Consider the following 17,003-nt stretch of genomic DNA (forward strand, 5'->3'; position numbering starts at 1 on the left):
ATTGGCATATAGTTGTTCATAGTATATATATATATACACACACACACTGAGTGGCCAGATTATTATGACCACCTGACGTTTGTAGGCAAATTAGCTATAATTTCACGCTGACGTTGCTAGAGGGCCAGACCATTATAAATGTCTGAATAGCACAACATACCTAAGTATCATTGCTGAGCAAGTTCATCCTATCATGTTGATGGCATATCCCAATGAAGATGGCTTCTTCCAACAAGACAATGCACCATGCCATGGTGCTCGTATTGTGCAGGAGTGGTTTCAAGAACATGAGGGAGACTTTACCTTGCTTAGGTGGCCCCCACAATCACCAGATCTCAATTCAATTGAGCATTGGAGGGACGAAGTTAAAAGAGCCATCAGGCAGCTGGTTCCACAACCATCAAATCTCACAGAACTGGACAGTGCTATTCATCAGGCATGGTGTCAGATTCCTCGCATCACCTTTCAACATCTCGTGGAGTCAATGCCAAGAAGAATTGCCGCAGTATTGAAGGCAAAAGGTGGCCCAATGAAGTACTGATGGGGTGATCATAATAATCTGGCCACTCAGTGTATCTATATCTATCTATATCTATATCTATATCTATATCTATATCTATATCTATAGAAAGAGAAAGTGCCAGGGTTGTAACATCCACAATGACCAGAGGCTCAACCAAATGCCAGGCTGTGTGCGCAGCAGGCAAGCGGGCTGAACTGCTGACCTCTGAGAGAGAGAGAGAGAGAGAGAGAGAGGCGAGGCTAATCAGCAGCAGCCAAGCCTCTCTCTCTCTCTCCTAGAGGTCAGCAGTTCAGCCTGCTCACCAGCAGCCTGGGGCGGCTGCTGATCAGCCCCACCTCAATGATCAGGCCTGGAGATAGGCCCAGAGATGCTGATTGGCATAGAAACCAACCAATCAGAACCAAATCTGGGTGAACTGCAAAGGCAGAACCTAAAGTGGGGGCTGAGGAGGGGTTTTAAGGGCAACAGCTATTTGGTGTAAGGTGTAAGAAAGTGATTCAATTTTTTAATGACCGGTTTGGCACTATAGTGCATTTGGCTGGCTCTCAGGCCAGATATAGGGATTCTATGTGTTTTTGTCTTCCAAGAGCATCTCCTCCTGCTGAAAAAGGCTTTTCCCCCCAGTTAAGCAATCCTATCCTATATAATCTGTCTATACTAATAAAAGGGTAATATGCTAATTAGACCGGGTCGACTGGCCATCTTCCAGACGTCTGACTTCCTTCTGGACAAAGCCATTGTGGTGGGGGCTGAGGCAGAGGAAGTCAGGGGTGATCAGGCCTGCAGGGGAGGGCAGTTAGGGGCGATCAGGCAGGCAGGCAAGCGAGTGGTTAGGAGCCAGTCATCCCAGATTGTGAGAGGAATGTCCAACTGCTGGTTTAAGCCCGATCCTAAACCTGCAGTTGGACATCCCCTAAGAGGTCCCAGATTGGAGAGGGTGCAGGCCAGGCTGGAGAACCCCCTCTGTGCACGAATTTAATGCACTGGGCCTCCAGTTTCCTTATTATCCTTTGTATTTTTGTGATGTCAGTTGTTACTTCACTGCTTTTGTTTCCGATTTTATTTATTTGGGCCCTCTCTCTTTGTTTTTTGATGAAAATGTCTAAAGGTTCATCAATCTCATTTTTCTTTTCAAAGAACCAGCACTTAGTTTCATTGATTATTTTGTAGTTTTTTCAGTCTTTGTCATTTATTTCTGCTCTGATCTTTATTATTTCTTCCCTTCTAGTCACTCTGGGTTTTTCTTGTTATCTTTCTAATTCTTTAAATTGTAGGGTTAAATAGTTTATTGTAAATTTTTTTGTTTTGTTTTTTAAAGTAGGCCTGTAGTGCTATGAACTTCCCTCTCAGGACTGCTTTGACTGTGTTCCAGAGATTTTGGGTAGTTGTATGTTCATTTTAATTTGTCTCCAGGAAGTTTTTATGTCTTTCTTGATCTCATTGGTAACCCATTCATTGTTTAATAACATTCTATTTATCCTCCATGTGTTTTAATGTTTTGGGGTGTTTTTACTGTAGTTTATTTCTAATTTCATGCCATTGTGATCTGAGAAGATGCTTGATATGATTTCAATCTTCTTGAACTTGTCGAGACTTGTTTTATGTGATCTATCTTTAGACCTGTGTGCACTTGAAACAAATGTATATTCTGTAGTTTTGGGGTGAAATATTCTGTAAATGTCAATTAAATCCATCTGATCTAGTGTGTCATTTAGAGTCACCATTCAGAATCCTAGTCCTTCTCAGCCTCTCCTTCCTCATCCTGCTTCCCACTCTCTCTCACAGGTTTCAGCTGAGGGAATTCCCTTCATTAACCCCTCATATAAGGAATTCCAACTCTGGCTCTACTTCTAAGGAACCTGGCAATTCACCACCTTAGAAAATATTGTACATTTAATTCCAGGTTTGGTAATAACTTATCTTGCTTGAAGGCAAATAGATGCCTTTTACTTATTTATATTTTCTCTAATAGCAAGCATAGAGTTTTGCAAACAATAGGTTTTGTTAACTTCTAAGAATAAAGTAATTTGAACTAATGGCAACTACCAAACACTGTACTTTGGTAGCCTGATTAAAGAGGAAGATTAGTCCTTCATTTGTCAAGGGTTTTCATTGCCATTTTGTTCCTCCCTGGAATTGCTAGGTTGAAACTTCCTGTCAAATGTTATCAAGGCAGCCCACCCAAGACCTGGTGCTTTATGTTACCTGACAGATGATCTGCAGCAGAGCATAAAACTGTCAGCATTGTTCTTCAGCTGTGCTTTGAGAGTAACTCCAGGACAGCCATCCCCATCACAGAATCCAGCTCCGAGGGAAGAACCAGCCCCATTTTTGTCTGTGAGCAAGTCCCCTTCCTGAGGGGACCCAGGGATTTCTGCTGTGATTATTTAGCATATAAAGGTTCTCAGGAAATGAGTAACTCTCCCAAGTACTTCCTCTTACCTGTGGAAGTTACAGTCTTTCCCCTCCCTTGTAAACAGCAAGTACTTGATGATCAATCCTTGTACAGCCATCTGAATGCTTTGGGCACCTCCCTGCAAAGGGGAAGATGAATGGTAAGACTGGATGCAGGGCTTTACACCTCTCAGGACTGACGTTCCAAGGGAGAACTCATGCAAGTGAATGTCATGCTCTGTTCTTCTGTGCAGCCCTTCCCTCCTGGTGTACAGCATCCCCTAGACCATGGGACATTGTACTACACTGACCTACCCTTCTCCATGGGCTGCTGCCAAGCTGGAATCGGCAGTGATCAACTTCATTATGGAGCACTGGCACCTGGGGATATATGCCCTCTTCCACCCTGCCTCCATGGTGCCCCTGCTTCATATCAACTTGCACATTTGTAGGAGATAAGGAAATAGATGTCTAGCTCTTGAAATTCTGTGTGAATGGTGATCAATGACATGAATTATTGAGGTTTTGAATAAGCCAGAGAGAAGTTGCTAGATCTCCTGCCTCTAAATCCTCAGGGATGCTTAGGACTTGGGTAAAGAGCCAGGAAAATTGGAATTACAAGGAGGGAGAGAGAAGAAAAAGAAGTCTGAGTCTTTGTTACAACCCAGACAGTAAGTTATAATTGTAAACAGTCTGTTATCATTTAAGGTCAATTTTTAAATTATTTATATGTTTCTACAAGTTATTGTAATGAAAACATGTGTTACAGGAATGAGAATGAAAGGAAACATAGGTAAGGAATATGGAATTGGGGTTTTCAAAAATTGTCACCTGCTATTACCTTTCCCACTTCCAAAGCAAAAGCCAGGTCAGAAAAAGGATCATGGAACCTGAAACAAGCCTTTTTCCAATCACAGCTGAAGACATAGACCGTATTTCCAAAGAGGCTCTGCCGCAGCTTCTGAGAGGAGGGGATACAAACGGTGAGTTCAAAGGAAGATAATTCTTCTGAGACACGTTCCTCATCAATCTTAAGTAAGGCAGTGAAACCATGGAGGTGGCCTGTCCCCTTCCTACATTTAGAGCTACGCCTCTGTATTTTAATTGTAAAGTCCTGTGCAAAAGATTCATGTCAGGTTCACTGAGGACATTTTATCCTCAAAGCTCAGTGTGCCAACCCTAAACCTATATCATCCCTATTTGATGAAAGGGTCCTTGTATCCTCTTTCATTGCTAGGCATCTCTCCTTTTATCACACACAGTACCACAGTACACTCCAGGCTGTGGCTCTGTCCTTGTGCTGCTGTCCCTATATTCATGACTTGCTCCAGAAAAAAAAAGAAGCCCAGCTGGTGTGGCTCAGTGGTTGGGCATAAACCTATGAACCAGGAGGTCACAGTTCAATTCTAGGTCAGGTCACATGCGTGGTTTCTGGGCTCTATCCCCAGTAGGAGGTGCACAGGAGGCAGCAGATCAATGATTCTCTCTCATCATTTATGTTTCTATCTCTCCCTCTCCCTTCCTGTCTCTGAAATCAATTAAAAGATAAATAAATAAAAAGAAGTAAACCTAAAGGAGGAACTATCTCGCTCTCTCTTTTTTTAAAGGAATATACAGGACTGTGTTTCTGGCCTGAGTACAATAGTGGTTTCAATGATATTAAACAAGCATTCTCTGTTCTCTTGCCCCAGAATCTTTAAGGTTTTCCAGAGTACTTAATAGTACATTGAGATTTGAAACCATCAAAATGGAAACAAGCCTTTATAAACCAAACACATGAAAAAAGGGATCCATTCATAATCAGAGGTGTATTCATCATTTAGCATGTGCTAATCCTGTGTGGGCTATAGATATGTGAAAAGTCCAACATCCCACAACTATGTACAAGACAGAGGTGTGAAATTCCACAAATCAAGTGCAAAGTACCATGAACGAACAAAGGAAGAAGAGAGAACCTCTGACTGAAGTACTTGGGAAGGCTTTGGAAGAGGTGGCATTTCAACTAGGCTGGCAAATGACATCTAGCATTTATTGAGTATTTTTATGCACCAGGCACTGGGCTAAGTGCTTTACAGTCACTATGTTAATTTAATTCTTTGAAGTAGGCACATTATTACCCCCCTTTTACAGAGAAGTATTTGCCAAAGGTCACCCAGCTAGTAGAAGCAGAGCTGGAATTTGTGCCCATTCTAACACCACTGGTTGCCTCCCCAGCTTTAATCCTGTATGTGCCATCTGTGACTGCCAACCAAGGAGAGGGAGCAGACGAGCACAGAGGCTGCTCTTAGAAGACACAGCCTTAGTGTGTACCATGGCCAAAGAGGGCCACCAGCCCAGGACATCCCCAGCAGAGGACTGAAAGTGACAGAAAGTGGTTCCCTGCCATCAAGGCTACATAGCACAGAGGAAAGGCTGATGAGTGCAGAGAAGTCCCAGTTATGCTCCTATTGACCATGTGAACTCAACAGGTTGCCCAGCCGCTGTAATATTTATTTGCTTATCCCCAAATGGGGAGAACCCCTGCTTGATTAACATGGTTATCCTTGAAAAAGAAAAGGTAAGAAAAATGGCTTTGGGACCATAACTGCTGAGTAAACGGAGGGTGTTACTACCTTTGTGAAACAGCTTGTCTGTGCTGAAACATCTTATGCAGTAGGAAGAAAGTCCTAACACAGGGAAAAAGACTGGAGACTGGCAGGAATGAGAGAGAAGCTGTGTGTGAATGCAGAGATTAAGACTGTTGAGACTAAAAAGGTTTAGAATACAAATTCAGTTAGAAAAATTCTGCAAGTCAAACCATCCCATCTCCTGTTTCTGTTGCAGAGTGTCACCATCCAGATGTACCTGGGGAGGCCTAGGACAGAGGCTGCAGGCCTCTCAGGCCAACCCCCACTGGTTAGAGTGACAGCAAAGGTGCTTCATCTTACTGTTTATTTTACATCAAATATAATTTACAACAAGATTAACCTGAGGCATGTTCAGTGACATACATATGTTGCTCTGCTGCCTGGTAACTAGACACAGTGGTAAGTGGTCTTACTAAATGACTGTAATGATCATTACTATTTAATACAGACAAGTACAGTTTATAGTTTTTCTCTTTTCACTTTGTTTTCTAGGATTTGTAATGGAAACCTCTTTCCTGTTTGCTGTGATGATGATAATGATGATGATCATTAACACACACACACACACATACACACACTCACCAGGTTTAAGTTCCTTATCCCAGCTGTTTGTCCCTTGTCACTGGGCTTAGAGTTTCCTTGGGACAACTTGGTCCAGTCCAGTCCTCTTCTACCCCTGACCCCCACCCAACATGAAGTAGAATAATTCTCTTTGAAACTCCATCCATAAATCTTTTCTTGTCTTAAAAATTACTGGCCCATCACGGAACAGAGATTGTCAGAATTAGTGCCTCTTAGCCTATCAGACTAGGCTCTTGGAGGGGTTGTGTTCGCCATAGATTTGTCCACATTTGGAGTAGTGACTGGTACAGAGTAGCTCACAATAAGCATTTGTTGAATAATTTTTTAAAAATCTAATTCAATCCTTTCATTTTACATGTAAAGATCTTGAGGCCCAGAGCAATTAATTGGGATGCCCAAGGTTACATAATTAGTAAATGGCAGTGCTAGGACCCAAATGCAATCCTTTCAACGTATACCAGTCAGGGTCCCAGCAGGAAACAGTGGCTCTCTCAAGTCAGAATAATTAACTTGAGGAAAGTTTAATACAGGAACTATTTACAAAGATGTGGGATACTTACGGGGAAACCACAATGACCAATGCGGGGGGAGGAGGGGGGAGTGGTTACCTGAACCAAGAAGGAGAGTCCAAGGGAGGGGACTGCATTGGAGGAGGGGGATCCAACCAGCTCTGCACAACCTGACTTCATTCCCTTCCCTCCCTCCAGTCTCCCTCCAGGGTTCCCATTGGATAAACTGGACAGGAAGCCAGAGGAGGAGGGAGCACTATAGTCAGTCGCATAGGCAGAAAGCAGGATGGAGCAGGTTAAAGGGTGCATCTGAAGTGGCACAAGAATGATACCCACCATCTCATGCTGAGATGCCTCTCCAGGGGGTCATCCAGGCAGTGAATTAATGAATTAAGTAAACATCTCCTGGGGCCCATCTATCGTCCAGACTTTATGCTGGGGCCACCAGGCTGTGCTTCCTGTTCCCCCAAAGCCATCTCTTTGCCTGCTGCCCTCTATTCCCTATTACAGCTTCATCTATTACAGTCTCCCCAGAATATTTGCTCTCCCAGCATTACATGTGGTCCAGCCAGTGTAGTGTGATCCTGCTGGGTAGAGTTGCAAATACAGCAAGGTTTGTTTATTGGCTGCCAATAAAAGAGGCTACAGGAGTGTGTTCCAGGATGGGTCCCGGAGAAGGGCCTGGTTGTGGAGGAGGATGGAAAATTGCCACTGGAGGGAAGGAAGGCAGTGGCGTGAGGCTGGTGGAAGAGTCCAGAGGCAGGTGCACCCCTTGTCCACGAGCTCAATGGGGCCAGCAGTCCTGACCAGAGTTCACTGCAGCACATCCACCTAAGATGTTAGATTGTGGGAGGAAGAAGGCTATAATATTGGAAATAGGGCCACAAAAATGTGAGAAACAGGAGAGCTGGGGAAAGCAAGGGTATGTAGGGCCCTTCACCTACCCCTACTTCCTGAGCAGATTCCCAGCGAAGAGTGTGTGCCAATGGCAGGAAATCCCACACATGCCTACTTTAAACAGAGGGTGAAGAAGACAGCAGAATGATGACAAAATGCATGCTTCAGGGGATGTTAGGGTTCAATAGCTCTGATAATTTGCCAGGCAGCTGCAATGCCAAAACATGTAGAATTGGCCAAGCTTCCAACAACCTCCTGGGACACATGTATTCAGAGCCCCAAGGTGTCATCTTCAAGTCCCAGGAAGTGTTTAATTAATGGGACCACAAGTTAAAGGATACCCTATTATCTGGCCCAGATAATGGGAATAAGTCTTTTTTTTTTTTTTTTTTGAAAGAAAAAATCGATCATTTCTACTTCTGGGACTTCCTTAATACTCTATCAATCCATTTCAGGCTATAGTGGTCCGATTCCTTTGTCTCCCTGTCTTTTCCAAAGGGAGAGAATTGTGATGGGAAAGTCATTGGGGAGGTGTCCAATTGCGTTGTGTTTGTGTTTGTGGAGAAAGGAGAGAATTCAGACCCAGACTCTTCTGCCCCCACTGAACAGAGGGAGACTGGAAGGCTCCGGAAGTATCTGTGAATGCTTTTTTCTATTTTTAAAGTTTGTATGTGTGTTTTTAAAAATAGATTGTACATTCACATGGTTCAAAATCCAGAGTAAAAGAAGGCCACCAAGAAAGACTCCCTCACACCCGTGCCTCTGGTCCCCGTGCTCCCATGGCTCCACGCTATGCACTCGTCTGGAATTTCTGCAGCATACACAGGCAAATACCAGTAGAGAATCATAGTTTTTCTCTTTTTCACACAAAAAGTAGCCTATTCCCAGATATATATATAAATTTTAAAGTGACATTCTCCATAAGCATTTATTTCAATACTACAATTTTTATTAGAGGGTGTTCATTAAAAGCATTATCTTGGCCAGTAAAATACAGCTAGTTGCTCTAACTTTTGTTCCTCTAGCATAGTGTGGCCGCATAACCACGGAGGCTGGTTACACTCACAGTATGACGCATCACCTGTCTTCATTACCCAAAGGGGAGGATTCATTAGATAGATACCTAAGACACAAATGAAGGCACCACCCAGGGGCTGGGAGGCCAGCAAGCAAAGTGTAGCATCTTATGAGAGCCTTGCTGACCTATCTTCTGTGAAGTCTGGCGTTCGAGTAGGAGAGGGAAGGTGGATTGAGGTGGAAAGACTTTTGATGAGAAGGAGCAAATAGGTCTCCATTACACTTGTACTGCACATGTGACAGTGGGGCCTGTGAGAACATGCATGATAAAAAGCAATGGGGTGAGGGAGGTGAGGGTGGGGCTGGAGTCCCTAAATCTGATGTTTCATCTGGGGAGCTTAAGGAAAGGCCATGTTCAGAGCAGGAAACACTGTGGTCTGGCCAGCTCCACTTCTGTGCTCAAAAAGCAGGTACAGCCCTGGCTGGGTGGGTGAGTTGGTAGGAGCGTCATCCCATATACCAAAAGGTCATTGGATGATACTTGGGGCACGTAGGGGAGGCAACCAATCCATGTTTCTCTCTCATATTGATGCCTCTCTCTCTCTCTCTCTCTCAAATCAGTAAACATATGCCTGGGTGAGGATTTTTTAAAAAACAGGTGGAGACTGTGACTCCCCCTGAAGGGGTTCCAGGCCCCCTCAACAGCCCCCTCAGCAGGGGCCAAGGGTGGTGCTGGCCCATGGAGCTATGAGCACAGCGCACCTGTTGCTGCTGTGTGCTCAGGTGGCCAGGCTCAGCCTGGAGGTTTCTGCGGCCGTGCCCGGGTGTCGGACAGCCTGTGGTCAGGAAGGGGTGCTTCTTCACCCTCTTGCTCCTAGGGTCTGGGGAGAGGTCTGCCCAAGGCTCTAGATACAGTGTGAGGTTGGGGGACGAGGTGAATGTGGGGGCTACATTGGAGGGCCGTGCAGTTGGAGGGCTCTCTCACCCTAGCAGGGACTGTTTTCCTGGCTCCTTCCTTGGCTGAGCTTCCCCAGTTTCCAACGTGGCTCTTTGACTACAACAGCTGATTCTTTGGACACTTGCCAAAGCCCTGTCTCCAGCCCTGACCTGTTTAGTCCAGTGAGTTGCTGTTGGTCCTGCCTCCTAGCTGGGTCTCCATAGCCTTTTGCCCCCACCCTGGCCAAATTTTGAAATAAGCAAATGGTTCTTAGGACCCGAAGCTTCCAGATCTACTTGGATCCTCAAGTATCAGGTTCTTTTTCAAATCTGCCTATTAGTTGGCAGTCCCAGAAAAATCTTTTTTTCCTGAGATCAGCTCTTGCCCAGGACTGGGTCTGGCACAGGTCCCCACCTCCCTTCCTCCTGCCCACGCGCGGACAGGGTCCTGTCTCACCCCTCGACATTGTCTTGCGCGTTTGCAGCACTCCCCAGCCAACGTACCCTACCCTACCTTATATGGTGACTCATCTGGCTTTACTCCCTCAAATTTAACTGTCAGGTCCAGGAAGCGAATAAAGAGAGACTCATAATTTGGGAGGAAAAGACTGTAACGTCAGCAGTGCCCTTGAAAAATACTATAAATAAGTCATTTTAATTATATCCTCCTTCTACCAATAACAACCGTCTGTAGTCTTATCTTCATAATGCTCTCACATGACAGCAGATAAGATTCTCCAGCCCCGTTGTTTGGGGAAGATTACGTTTCATTTCATGTTTAATTGACAAGCTGTACTCACCGTGGCCATTGCTTGGGAGATAGGAAAGCTGCTCGATTTTGAAGAGATGATAGAGGGCTTGGGAGTAGAACAAGGGCCACTTGATGGCAAGAGTCCTTGTCTTTTGGGGTGAGGTGTTCCTGATCCATCTTCACTCTTAGCAACAGACACATGGCTGCCTTCACGATTCTGAGTAACATGCCACCACCAAAAACAAAGCAAACAGTGCTGTGATGACCTCTCCCCTTTTCTTTCTTTCTCTCTGAAATAATTTTTATCAGAAAATGTTTTCTCCCTTTTCAAGATGTTTGAAAATTGTGATACATAACAATGAAAGAGGCAGAAAAACGCCAGTGTCTGCGTCAAAGGGGCTTCTCCTAAGTTTGGTGTGTCTCGAGGAGGTTAAGTGCAACGATGGAAACATAATTAATGCTATCAAGACCTTGACTCGAAATTATGTTTAGAGGAGAATATAAATGTCAGTGTGTCTCGTTTTGAGAGGACACCATCTTATAAATAACGAGTAACTCTTTCAAGTCTATACAAGGTATTTTTTATTATATTGTTAACTGGCCAGTAAATGAAGTCAAGTTACCTCCCTTTACTTTTCTCAGATTCCTATTCCCCAATAAGTGAGTATAATTTTCTCCTTCCTTTTTTAAAAATACATTTTTATTGATTTCAGAGAGGAAGTGAGAGGGAGAGAGAGATAGAATGATGAGAGAGAATCATTGATCAGCTGCCTCCTGCACTACTAGGGATCAAGCCTGAAACCTGAGCTTGTGCCCTTGACTGGAATTGAATCTGGGGCCCTTCAGTCCACAGGCTGATGCTCTATCCACTGAGCCAAACCAGCTAGGGCAAATTTTCTTCTTTAAAAAAAAATTCATGCCCCATCTTTAAGGCAAAAAATCTATTTTTATTTTTTGTGACTGATTTTATGGCATTTAAATATGTTAGCATCATCTCTTCTTCCAATTTACTTAACTTCTACACTAGTGTTATGAAACAAATCTGCCCAATTGGTAGCTGAAGCATGAAAGAAACTGCTTTCTTAGTTTTTCTGGATTCCTAGAGGCAAAGATGCTTTCTTATCTCAGAAATATAGCATCCAAGTCACAGGCTACTGATGGGATAAGATGCATTTTGTAAATCAAATGGAAAATCTTTACCTTTGTGCCAGGGGTTTCCACCACTGGCGTAAGGCATAACTTGGCATTTATTTATTTATTTTCTTTCAAAGATTATTTTATCATTTGAGCATTCTATTTCCCCAAATGTCAACTATCTCCTTTTAATACTTCCAGGACTAAAATACAATCACTATCTCCCTGATTCTCATTTAGACTACAGTTAAGAGAGTAGCACAAATAAGGCTTTTGATCACAGGTTAGTTGGGGCAAGATGCTTTAGTGTTGTGGTTAAAGTATTAATAATTCAATTGTTTGATCATATCATATACTACTGAAAATCACCTTAATATTTTGTGCTGTGTTTATTCAATGATTGAATTAGTCTCTAAATACTAAGTCTATTACCTTCTAACCTTTTCAGGTGACATGAAATACAAACATTTTTTATCTTACATTGTATAACAGATTTTAAAATACTTTCTTAACACCAGAATTCTGTCATCTTTCTCTCCTTTGAAAATGGTGAAGGAAAACAATTTCTCAGAAGTTGAATAAAGGTAAGTGTTTTCAAAACTGCTTTTCTTCAGGGACACTGAGCTCTTTGTTCTCAGAATACGGTGTCATTTCACAAGTGTGGGAACTCTAGATTCTAATATTACTTTTTTCTAAAATAATAACCATATGGTGCTTTAATGATGAAAAATAGCTCTTAAAAGTAGAAAGAGATCTGTATGAAAAAAGAAAGCACAAGAAAAGATATTCAGCAGGCTTTCTAGCTGTACGTTTTCACATGTTAAATGCTGGTGCCTGAGTGACATTATGTGCATAGAATAAGTGGGTTTTGCTGTTAACGTGGTTGTTTGAAGAAGCAACTAGAAGAAAACACATTGGCTTTGAGAAAAGTAATTACCTGAGGAGTTGTATTATTGGTTCCCAACCTAAAGATGAAAGAGAAACATCAAGAAAATTACTCACTCTTTTCTACCCTCACATGCAAATCTCCTCAACCCAGCCTTGCTGGGAAAGCCTTTTTCTGCAAATAGTTATACCTGAAGTGTTTTAAATGTAAATTGATAATGGAGACTTTTCATGGAGCAAGCATAAAAGCTGACTACTTAAACACCTAAAATCCCTTTGGTTCTATTTCTAGAAATAGAAAAATGAGAAAATGAGAGCATCTTACCTGTGATAACTAAAGATTTCCCTCCATTTGTCAAGAAATGAAATTTTCCTAGTTATCTCCTCCAAATCCAGCTCCTGGGAGCTTTGCTCCTGGTCCAGGAATGCCACAGCCATTTAGTTATATAATGTACAGAAGTGGAAGGAGGAAGTAGTTAAGATGGGTGAGAGGTCTGGCAGTGGAGAGGCGTGGTGGCTGTCACAGGTGGCCAGGTGAGAACTGCTACCCCTGCCTTTGACCAGCAAGGAGATCACACCACAGTTGCTGCCCTGGGCTCTCTGTGAGCCCCTGTTATCAGATCCTGATTAAACTTTCATTAGAGGTGGAATACTTTGTGTATTTTTGTTCACTGTATAGATGCCATGAATGTTTAATCCAAGACACAGATTTATAAACAAAAGGATTGCAATTACTTATCTGTATCAAAGCAACTGGGATACTTTAATTGATGAGAGATGCATGCTGGTGGAATGTGATACTACCTAGTTCTGTAGTGCCTCTAGGAAATATTAGTGAACAGAAAATATGCAGCCAAAGAGGGTAAAAGCCACCCTGTTATAGCAAATAACTCTATCAACTACAGTTGTGTAATATGTAGGCCAAGGAAAACACAGGCCAACAGATATTTGATGTAGATTTTAGTACACAGAAATCTTGCACACAGTTTGTAGAAGAACTAGCTTGATTTGTTTAAGGGAGAAACAAATTGTAGTTGTAATAACAGAAATAATAAGGAAGATTGATGGTTGTGATAGTTAATTTTATGTGTCAACTTCCTAGGCTATGGTAACCGTTTTTGGCCAAACACCAGTCTAAGTGTTACTGCAAAGGTATTTTTTACATGTTATTATCATTTAAATAGACTTTGAGTAAAGAGGATTATTCTGCATTATGTGGGTGAGCTTCATCCAATCAGTTGAAAGTCTTAAGAGAAAAGACTGGGGTCCCTAAAGGAAGAAGGAAGTCTATCTCCAAACAACTTTCTGACTGGAGCTGCAGCATCACCTCTTCCTTGGGTCTCCAGCCTGCCAGCCGGCCCTGTCAGTATATTTCAGAATTGCCAGCCTCACAATCATATGAGCCAATTTCTTAAAAATAAATCTCTCTCTCTCTCCTATCTTATTGGATCTGCTTCTATGTAGCACCTTGAGTAATACAGTGGTGTTCATCAAAAACAAACTGGTGCCCTAGCCAGTTTGGCTGAGTGGATAGAGCATCGGCCTGTGGACTGAAGGGTTCCAGGTTCGATTCCGAAGGGCACATGCCTGGGTTTCAGACTCAATCCCCAGTAGGGGGCATGCAGGAGGCAGCCAATCAATAATTCTCATCATTGATGTTTCTCTCTCTCTCCCTTCCTCTCTGAAATCAATAAAAATATATTAAAAGCAAAAAAAACAAAAACAAAAAAAAACTGGTTACCAGTAAGTATTCTTGTCTTTTCTGTCTTGGTTGAATACTAAAATTGAACCTCTTCAGCAGGAGGTCATCTTATATAATAAAGAGCTAATATGTTAATTAGACTGAACAGCTGAACGACCTTCCAGACGACCTTCTGGATGAAGCCAGGGTTGTGAGGGCCAACCAGGGCTGCGAGGGCCAAGCCCCTTGCACGAATTTCTTGCATTGGGCCTCTAGTTTTCTCTATAAACATTTTTGATCATGAGTTTTGTAAAATCCTGGGAATGCTAAGAGGTCAAAGAAAAGAGGTGCTTTGGATTTATTATGACTCAAGTGGTCAGGGCTGAGGGGACTGCTTATATCTAACATTGTAAAGACCTTGAAACACAGCAAGTCACTACATAAACCAGAGATGAATTTAGGTGTCCACAGTTTTGCCTGGGTTTCCAGTTTTTTTACACCTCCAGTTTCTTAAGCTAATTTTTGGTGATTGTTTAACCACTTCACAGGTCTCATAAGTTTCCACCAGATTTAGTATTTTTATTGTAAATATAGAGGGCATAAAAATTCTAAGTTTTCTCCTTTTTTAAAAAAAGCTTTATTTGTTGTCCTCTTTATAATTTTATAGTTTTAATGGTAGTATCAGCATTTAATACTTATTGCTCCCCACAGTATAAAAAATATAAGAACTTACTGGATTTTTGCTGTCAAATAATATCATGGTCAGAAATGTCTATGAATTTTCTATTCAGAAAGTCATATTAAAAATTAGGAGGAAAAAAAATGGCGGAGGCTTAGACGGACGTGTTGGTGCTTTATCCCGGAGCAGATAGGGGCGAGCAGCTGAAACGGGTAACAATCAGCCCGATCAAGCTGGGGAGGTTCAGCTGAGAGACAGTCTGCAGCCAGGAAAGACAGAGAACTCCTAAAAAATGCGGATGGTTAGAGATTGAGGCTGAAACCTCCCCCTGGGCGCCAGCGCAGCGGCGAGACCGCGCCATCTTAGGTAGCTGTTACCGGCATCCAGAGATCGGCTACTAACCCGGCGGCTACTAACCCGGAGGCAACGACTCGCAAGCAACGCGACTGTAAGAGCCCAGAGGAGATCTGCACCCCTCCACGGAAAGGTTAGACTTACCCCAAAGGTGCGGTTTGCAGTTCAGGTTGGAGCGAGGGGGAAATCTACCCCCTCCAAAATCCGCGCCCATAGAGGCCAGCGTGACCCGCAAGTGGGGAGGGCTCCCGCAGGGCTGCTGCCAGAAGGTAACACTATAAATGAGCCCATAGTTCGACTGGATGCAAAAGGGCGACCTCAGAGTTTCCCTGATAGCCGGCTACTTGTCGCCAGGGGCCTGAGCGCGCGCAGACATTCCGCACAGACATCCCGCGCAGTTCTGGAGGGTGGAACCCTGTGAGTTCGAACAGCTTCCCAGGCTCTTGTTTGCACACTTCCTCTTACTTCTGTGAGTTTGATTGTTGACCCCAGTACATGTGATTGCCCAGTTGGGGTCACTAGCAGAGCTTGTAGGGGAAGACTGTTTTTGGGGAGCCTGGAAAACAGAGCTGGGAGTGGCGCCTGGGGAACCAACTCTGGGCGGAGCTGGTTCAGGTACAATAGAGAGCTTCTGGACAGAGAGAACTTTTAGCCTCGGAGGTCAATCCAGACACACTGCCACCCAGAGGCAGATCCACGAACTGACTCTTCTGTAAATACAGATAAGGCAATAAGGGGATTTTACGGCCGGCCTTAAAATCAGGACTGTGGCTTACACCACGGAGGAACAGTGTAACGGAGGAAAATTCAACATTCTCCTGAATTCCGGGCGTGCCAATAAGAAGAGTAGAAGATCTGAAGCACCTGCATTACTGCACATTTTTATTTTTATTTTTTTAAATTACTTTTTCTCCTTTTAACTAAGAAAACATTTTTTTTTCTTTTTTTCTTTTTTCTTTTTTCTCCATCACCTGATTTTGCCCTTTCAGCTGCTACATTTTTATTTTTAACTAGTATTATTACCGCTACCATTTTACCACTCTTTAAAGTGTCATTTTATTTTGTCTTTATTTTATTTTGGGACTAATGTTCTCCATTCTATTTTCATCATTCCTTTATAACATTTTTCTCTACCTCAATTTGCCTCTGTGCTAAACAATCTCCCCCACTTTTTCCCTTTTGCTGTCCTGTTTCTCTTACCCTACTCCAGCTTTTGATTTTCCCTACTTTTTTACCCCCTGTCAAAATTTAACCCTGCTTATATATCCTACGTCCAATCCCCTGTTCTAAATCCTTATACACCTTTCCCTTATCTTCCTTCACTATCCAATTTTTTTTTCTTTTTTTCTCTTCTTCTTCTTCTTTTCTCTCTCCATTGTTTTATTGTTGTTTGCTTGATTGACGAGTATATTGGTTTTTTTTTTTTAGGATTGTTTGTGAGGTTAGACTGCTTATTCTTTTTATTTTCCTGTCCCTCCCTCTCCCCCCCCCCTGGTTATTTATGTGCTTCTGTTTCCCCTTGCATCGCTTGATATTATTGGTTGTTTGTAGTTTGTATTCATCTCCAGGAATCTGTTGCTGTAATTTGTTGGTATTAGTGGCGGACCTATAGGAGTTTTCTCCTCTTATAAATAGTCTCTTCCCCTTCTATACTTCATTCTCTTTTCTCTCTTACTTTTTTTTCTTTTCTTTTTTTTTCCTCTTCTTTTTCCCCTCCCTTTTTCCAATTTCATTTTTGCACTCCTTTTTTTCTTTCTTTCTTTTTTCTCTTCTACCTTTTTCTTTTCTTTCCCCCTTATCTCCCAACTCTCTTAGCTCGGGTGGCCACCTTTATTTGGGGTTAGTAATATCGTAAATACAATAGTGTTCAGTGCCTGGTACGTTGTGCCTTGTTGTGTTGTATTTTGTGCCTTTAAATCAACGCAGCAGATTCAAGCAACAGCGGCCTCCTGATCACCACACACTCTGCCTGGGGAACAGTTGCTGTGAGTGAAGCCTCCCTCCACCAGCCAGAAGAGCCACCACAGCTGTGAA

General features: G+C 42.8%; 1 protein-coding gene across 1 annotated transcript in view; it reads right to left on the bottom strand.

Annotated features, from left to right (window-relative positions):
• The window catches only part of MINDY4B (MINDY family member 4B), a 46,639-nt gene extending 33,946 nt beyond the window's left edge, over window positions 1-12,693 (bottom strand). Inside the window, exons 1-5 of the mRNA XM_070403752.1 lie at window positions 12,581-12,693; window positions 12,308-12,335; window positions 10,286-10,453; window positions 3,759-3,878; window positions 2,966-3,057 (exon numbers count right to left, since the gene is read on the bottom strand). Coding sequence (XP_070259853.1) covers window positions 2,966-3,057; window positions 3,759-3,878; window positions 10,286-10,453; window positions 12,308-12,335; window positions 12,581-12,693 — 521 coding nt within the window. The remainder of the gene's footprint in view (window positions 1-2,965; window positions 3,058-3,758; window positions 3,879-10,285; window positions 10,454-12,307; window positions 12,336-12,580) is intronic.
• Between the last annotated feature and the right edge of the window lie 4,310 nt (window positions 12,694-17,003).

The sequence above is a fragment of the Myotis yumanensis genome, unplaced genomic scaffold (genome assembly GCF_028538775.1).
Source record: "Myotis yumanensis isolate MYYU_CA2020_CCGP unplaced genomic scaffold, mMyoYum1.0.hap1 SCAF_2, whole genome shotgun sequence".
Taxonomy (NCBI): domain Eukaryota; kingdom Metazoa; phylum Chordata; class Mammalia; order Chiroptera; family Vespertilionidae; genus Myotis; species Myotis yumanensis.